The sequence below is a fragment of the Orycteropus afer genome, unplaced genomic scaffold (genome assembly GCF_000298275.1).
Source record: "Orycteropus afer afer isolate SDZICR_OR568_19922 unplaced genomic scaffold, OryAfe1.0 scaffold00006, whole genome shotgun sequence".
Lineage (NCBI taxonomy): Eukaryota > Metazoa > Chordata > Mammalia > Tubulidentata > Orycteropodidae > Orycteropus > Orycteropus afer.
Window position 1 is genome coordinate 4,181,038 of NW_006921593.1, and position 7,188 is coordinate 4,188,225.

Below are 7,188 nucleotides of genomic sequence, written 5' to 3' on the forward strand. Positions count from 1 at the left end.
ATCATTCTTCCTCCAATCCTGATACCACGTTTTTCTTCATATAGTCCAGCTTCTCGGATTATTTGCTCAGCATATAGATTGAATAAGTGTGGAGACAGGATACAACCCTGACGCACTCCCTTCTTGTTTTTAAACCATGTAGTTTATGTTAGTGTTGTTTAAGTTCTCCTGAAGAGGACATTATGTCGTTTTTTTCAGTATTAAATACATAATATATGCACATGTGGTAAAAAATGTAAAATCTGTGCGAAACGTGTCGTGTGCAGTGACTCTTCAGTCAGCCATCTCTTGTTCCAAGAGGCAGCCCTTGTGCTGGTCACTTCTGTCCTTTCCAGAGGTCGTCTCCTCTGAGATCATGCACACACACGTGCATCTGTGTAAGCACATGCTCGTGCAAACATGCCTGCAGAGGTATCTTCCTTTGAAGGTTGGATTTTAATACGATGTCTTGAAATTGTGAAAAGTATTGAGAAAACACTTGGGAAGATGTGAAAGGAATGTATAATTTAAGTAAAATAAGGATCTACCTGTCAAAAACCCAACTGCAACATGTTCTGAGGCCCTTTGCTCTTTTAGGGCTTTGGGGCTTCCCAGCTATGTCCCAGTCCCTCGGCCTGCCGTGGGACACACACCCAGATGGCTGGCTTTAAACAGTAGATAGTGTTTTCCTCGCTGTCCTGGAGGCTACAAGTCCACATCGGGCTCTGTCATGTCAAGTCCTCCCTTGTCCCGGCATTCTTGGTTCTTGGGGATCCTCACATGGTGCCTGTCTCCCCTGTTTGTGTCTGCACATGTCTCTGTGTCTCTGTCCCTAACTCAGAAGTGATTGGTTTAGACCTCCACGTGTGACCTCAGCTGGTTGGTTGCAGCAGATTGCATTATAGGAATGATTACACTGGGTTCGCTTTGTCCACGTCCCCAGGTGTGGGGCCTGGATTCCAGCACACACTTTGGGAGGACACAGCTCAAACTGCCTCCCTGCACCGCACCCCTCCCTGGGACAGCTCCTGCTGCTTCCCCGTGAATCGTGGGCCGACTCTTCACAGGAAGCTGCCCGTGGAGTCTCTGAGAGAAGTCAAAATGGAGACTTCAGACTTGTTAGAAATAGAAGTTTGTGTAACAGAGTTAGGAGCCCTGGTGGCACAGTGGTTAGGCATTTGGCTATTAACCAGAGGTTGGCAGTTTGAGCCCAGCAGCTGCTCCATGGGCAAAGGAGGCAGTCTGCTTCCATAAAGATTTACAGGCGTGGAAACACTATGGGACAGTTTTACTCTGTCCTATAGGGTTGCTATGAGTCCAGCTCAATGGCGGGGAACATACCAGAGTTGTTTCCGTGGTGGCTGGTGCTTGAAGCTTCTGAGCCTGGAGTCATCACATGCCAGGAGGGAGAGGCAGCTCGGTACACAGAAGACAGTGGCTTACAACTGCCACCGTCAGGCATTTGCATCACCTGCTGGCTTGCCTGGTAATTCCTTCCTGCTCTTTCTTACCCATCAAAAGGGATTTCCTTCTGCGGGGAGTATGGGAACTGATACGTCTCTGGGTTTAGGTGATGAGCACCGTGATAGGGCCTGTCTGCCTGCCTTTTTCCTCCAAACTAGACTGGTGATCAAGCCATGAAGTCAGGTTCTTAGTGAATGGTTCTTTCGGATGAATAGTGTGTGTAGTCTCGGGGGGTGCTGGAGGTAGCAGGCTGCTGGAGCCTGGCGCCCTAGCCTCCAGTTGCCACATGCCTTGCTCCAGCTCCTTCCTCACAGAGCCAGCCTCTGCTCGTCTGTGGCATCCGGGAAGAAGCACACGGGGGCCCTGTGGTGGCTGCATTATCCTCCTCTGGTACACTCAGTCAGCCCACTCAGTGAGCCCTGGGAGCTATGGACAGGGCTGCTTTGTTCCCTTGTCCCCTTTGGGGACTTAGGGGGTTGGGTAAAGGGAGAGGGGGAAGGGATGGTGCTGAGGTCTGATTCCTGCTCTGTGCACTCGGGGACCGAGGCCTGGACTCCGGGGAGGGGTGGGGCAGCAACGGCTCTGGATCCGCAGGGTCGGATTCCCTAGAGAGTAGGGTCGTCTGCTGTTGGTTAACTGAGCGCTCGTTTTATTCTTGAAACAGTGATGTTTTCTGATTACTCTTCAGTGGGGCAATGTATCACTTGAAAAGTATTAGAGAAAAGAAAACCAAAGAGTGAAGCCTGCTGTTGCTCAGCCTGTGGTGCGAGCTGGTTCTGCTTAGAACCTGGGCTTTTCTGAAAACATGTGGGGCCAGGAAGTGACATCACAGTCACCTGATTTGAACCCTGTTTTGTAACCTCTCTAGGACGTTTTCCTGCTGACATCGATATTCAGAGCTCAGAGAGGTTAAGTACTTTGTTTAAGCTCACACAGCTAGACAGAGGCAGGACTCAGATTCAGGTATGTGTCACTCGAATGACGTGGTCTTTCCACTGCAGCCCCCCTCTTCTGGGAGAGCTTGACGCTGGAGATTCGGCCTCCCAGCTGTGGAGAGCCCTCAGCAGGCAGAGACTGGGATCTCTGACCAGGTGTCTTCTGAGTGTTCACAGCCCCTCTGCTAAGTGGGGAGCCTGGCAGGCATCGCAGCAGGCACTGGGGGAGGCTTGGGAAAGCCTTCCCACTTCCCCTGCCAGCACACTCTTCCAGACTCCTTCAGAACGTGTACAACATGCTAACTGGGCGTCCTTACCCACCTCCTCAAAGCACCCCTTGCCTTTTGGTGTTGGAGGGACTGCCCGAGGCATCATATCTCAGTGGGTGAGTTCTGAGCTGAACCTGGGACTGTGGGCAGAGCGGTGCGTGTCCCTCGCCAAGCTCCCCGCCAGGGCCACTGCAGCTTTGGAAGCACCGGCTTGGAGACCCTGTGACTCACAAGCTGTTTCCTTACATGGCTGCCTCGGAGGCCACAGGTGGTTCCCATAGGCCAGGAGCGCCAGTGTTCAAGGGTGGCCCGCTGGAACAGCACCCCTGCCCCTGGGCTCTCCTTCCTCAGAGGCCTAGGTCGGCTCACCTCTTGCTCATGATGGAAAGGACAGGTGTGTAGCCACGTGGGGGAGGCGCTCCCGCCCAGCGCCCCTCTCACCTGGAGCGTGTGTGTCTTAGGGACTTGTAATTGCACAGAGAGATGTTCCCAAACAGATTCTGTTCAAGCTTGTAAGAGTCACTCAGGCTGAGTGTGGTTCTGGTTTTTGGAACCATTTATCTTTGCAGTCATGCTGTGAGTGTAAATTGGTTTCTAATAGAAACTCCTTTTAACCTTGACTAGGACAAAAATAGACCATGACCGAGGGCAGCCTTCTCTTGGCCTAAGTTCAGAGGCTGGGGGAGACCGCTCACCAGGGGGAGCTGGAGCCTCAGCTCGGCCACTGCAACCAGAGAGGGCCTCGGAGCCTGGCCTCCCGGGCCCTCAGCCTCCCGGGCCCTCAGCCTCCCGGGCCCGCACTGGCCGAGGTCGAGGGGTCGACTCCACTTTAGGCTCCAGTGGCAGAGCATGCTGGGAGTAAGGTCGGAGGTGCTTAGGAGAGCAGCTTGGCTGGCTGCCGGTGAGTGGGGACAGCGGCACTCTCCAGGAAAAGCAAACACAGGGCTTGCTAATGGCCCAGGAGGTTGCTAGGCATCCTCCCGGGTGCGGTCACCACGGACCGCAGCAACTCTTCTGCCTCCGTGGCCAGCCCGGAATGCTTTCTGTGTCTCTGGGCCTTGGCCATTAAGTGGGGCACTGGCTCTTGTTTGCCTAGTGATTTCTGTAATAGGTTTTGCTAAAGACATTTGTTTAGAGAGGACGAGGAGGGGTGGCACGGCTGGGTCTAGCATCCATGTGCCCGCCCAGGAGTCCTTAATGGCATCGACCTGCTGCTTCTGCTTTTAGGCCAGCAACCTGGATCAGATGGTTCCCCTCTTAAGCTCAGTAAACTCCACAGTCTGTTCCGGGTCTCCTTTCCAGCTGTTACACTGTTGCAGAGGCCTGGCCACTGCAGCAAGAGTCAGAGGGCCAGTGACACAGGGCACCGATTTAAAAACTGTCACGTAAACAAAATTGTACGTGGGTGTTCTTTTCTCTGCATAAAGAAACTGTGAAGACAACCAGATATGGGTACTGCCAGCTCACAGGGAGGGGAGAGTGGGGCAGAGATGATGGGGTGTGGGGTGTATTAAAATTTAGTTAAAAGACCAGCTGATGCTGAGTTGACACTAACACGTGGTGACCCCAGGGGTGTCAGAGCACAGCTGTGTCCGTGGGGTTCTCAGTGGCTGCTGGTCCAGAAGTAAATCTCCAGGCCTTTCTTCCAGGGCCCCTCTGGGTGGACTCGAACTCCCAGCCTTTCAGTCAGCAGCCTTGCATGCTAACCCTCCGCACCACCCAGGGTGCAATTTAATACCTGTGTATTTTTTTCACTGAACATGTTTTATATTGGAACTGTGTATTCACAGGAGCTCTGGTAGGGTGGTGCCTGAGACATTTGACTCCTAGCCAGAAGGTTGGCAGTTCAAACCCACCAGCCGCTTCCTAGAAGGAAGACGGGGCAATGTACTTCTGTAAAGATTTACTGCCTCAGAAACCCAGTGGGCCATGCTGTGAGTTGGAATGGACTCGATGGCAGTGGGTTCGGTTTGGTTTTTCATGGGAATGTCCGACTTACTAAGGAGCTCTGGTGGCGCAGTGCATAAGGCACTTGACTGCTAATCAGAGGGCTGGAGGTTCAAACCCACCAGCCACTCCTCGGAAGGAAGACGGGGCAATCTTCTTCCATAGTGATACCGCCTCGGAAACCCAAGGAGGGGGTGTTGTGAGTCGGATCTGACTCCATGGCAATGAGTTTTTTCTTTAATTTTTATTGTTTGGTTTTAAGAAGACTTCCCTCTTTTGATCATGTTCTTCTATAGAATCTTTGATGAAAATGTTCAGTAATGGTAGCCGGGCACCATCCAGTTCTTCCAGTCTCACGGCTAAGGAGGCCATTGTTCATGGAGGCAGTTAGCCACACATTCCATGTCCTCTACCTGTCCTCTCCCCTCTGTTGCTCCAGGGATACAGAGACCAGTTGTGCCTTGGATGGCCGTTCGCAAGCTTTCCAGGCCCTGGCAGAGGTCATGGAGGACCTGGCATGTCCAGAAGGGAGGGCCCTCTGGGTGGGCATGACAGGACAGTGACACAGGCTGTGTTTGTGCCCAGAGCAGCCGTCTGAGTGAGAGCCTGCTGTGGGTGTGCTGGGCGTGGGATGTCCCATTTTAGTATCTCACCGGACTTGCTGGGCTGCTGTCGCAGCTCCATTTCAAGGGGAGAGAGCGGAGGCAGAGAGGGGCTGATGACCTGCGGAGGGCCAGAGCCAGGCTGAGCTCAGGTGAGCCGACTCAGGCCTGTCTGCCTCCCGTGAACCAGCCTCCCTCACCTGTGTCGGGCCTTGTTTTGCAGGTAACGATGCCTGGGGAGCCTGTGGATGTGGCGTGTGGTGTGGATCACATGGTGACTCTGGCCAAGTCCTTCATCTGAATTGCCTCCCTCCCCTGCTGGACCCACCCTGGCCTCAGCACCATAGGAACTGCTTAGTGGAGGCCAAGACGTGACAGCCAGCCAGGGCGCTTGATGGGAGTCTGGGGTTCAGAAGTGACGTGTGGCTCTCCTGCAGCCCTTAGCGAGTCCATGTCAGCAGCCTCGGGCATGTCCCTGCTCCCCACTAAGGAATCTGGCACCGTGTGGTGGCTGATGGACCCTCAGGCCCAGGTGGGCTTCAGCACCCCTCCAGTCACAGCAGAGCCTGGTTTGTGTTGGGGAGGCTTTTTTTTTTAAATTTTGTTGTGATTTGGGTGAAAGTTTACAGAGCAAATTCATCTTCCCATACAGCAGTTCATATACGCTTTGTCTCATGACATTGACTGTAATCTCCCAAAGTACAGCAGCTCCCTTCCCACTTCCTTCTGATAGCCGCCTCTTCCCTGTGTCCTTCCCTCTGTGCACTCCGGCCCCCCAGGCTGTCTCCCTGTGCATACACAGCCCTTCTATTCTCTGATGAGTGATCTCTCCAAGGAGTGTATCTGCCTAGTGTAAATGTCCAGCTTATATGCATGTCTTTCGTTTGGCTGGAGGCCACAGGTGTAGATTAATTCAAGACCTGAAGGGCAGCTAGGGGCCATAGTCTCAGTGGTTCCACCAGGCTCTACCAGACCAGCAAACCTGGTCACTTTTTTTTTAATCCAAATTATTTTGAGTTTTGTTCCACATTGTTCTCCCACTCTATCCAGGATCTCCTACAGTGATCCCCTTTGGAGTGGTTGACAGTGGTGTCATGGTCCTATAGGCTGAGGATCGCTTAGTGTACCAGTTCTTGTACTAATTGTTTCCATGCATCTTTGGTTTTCTTCATTCTTCTTTGTTCTAGACAAGGAGAGACCCATCGTTGCATCAAGGTGGATGCTTGCAAGCTTTTAAGATCCCAGTCATTACTCACCAAAGTAGGGTGTGGAACAGTGTTTTTGTGTAGTATCTTATGCCAGCTGAGCTTGATGTCCCCTGTGACGGTGGTCCCGAGCCCACAGATCCAGCTACTTGCTCCCTCTGGGCGGCTGGCTGTGGCCGGAGGTGACCTTGTCCTAGTCAGCTCTACTATGAGGATGCTCTCTGAATGAGTCCAGCTTAGCTGAGGAGGCCAGGCCGAGGTTCCACCCACGCCCACCCTGCTCCCCGGCTGCTCCTGGCTAGCTGCCCCCCAGCGAGCCCCCCGAGGTACCTTGGACAAGCTTCGGCGGGGAGCTCTGAGCCTGCACCAGCCAGTACCCTGGGGGCCCGCGCCTCTCGCCAGCTCGCAGCCATGCTTCCTGTCGTCTTGGAAAAGTTGAGAAGTTCCGCAGGATGATTGAGGCCAGATTCTTGTGGGCTGAGGGCTTTGACCACATCCCTCAAAAGCTTGGCTGAAGCACCGAGCTTTGGAGCAGAAAGACTTAGAAATTGTGAAAAACATCTGACTTAATAATAGAACTTGTCTTTTTCTTGAGAAACATCTTTTAAAAATCTCTTCTGGAATAAAATTTTCAGTTTTTTTTTAAGAAATGGAAGTCTTTACTCAATCACTAAAAGATTAGCTTTTTAAAAAAGCTTTTGATACAGAGGCAAATGGAAGTTGTGACAGTAATGCTTTAGAGGACAGTCATGCTTCGAAGTAGCTCCTGAATGGATTCTGTCGCAGT

At 52.6% G+C, this 7,188-nt stretch overlaps 1 protein-coding gene across 1 annotated transcript in view; it reads left to right on the plus strand.

Annotated features, from left to right (window-relative positions):
• RCC1L (RCC1 like) overlaps window positions 1–5,497 on the plus strand; it is a 29,369-nt gene extending 23,872 nt beyond the window's left edge. The window contains exon 11 of the mRNA XM_007940568.2: window positions 5,420–5,497. Within this exon, the coding sequence (XP_007938759.1) occupies window positions 5,420–5,497 (78 nt within the window). The remainder of the gene's footprint in view (window positions 1–5,419) is intronic.
• The last annotated feature ends 1,691 nt before the right edge of the window (window positions 5,498–7,188 follow it).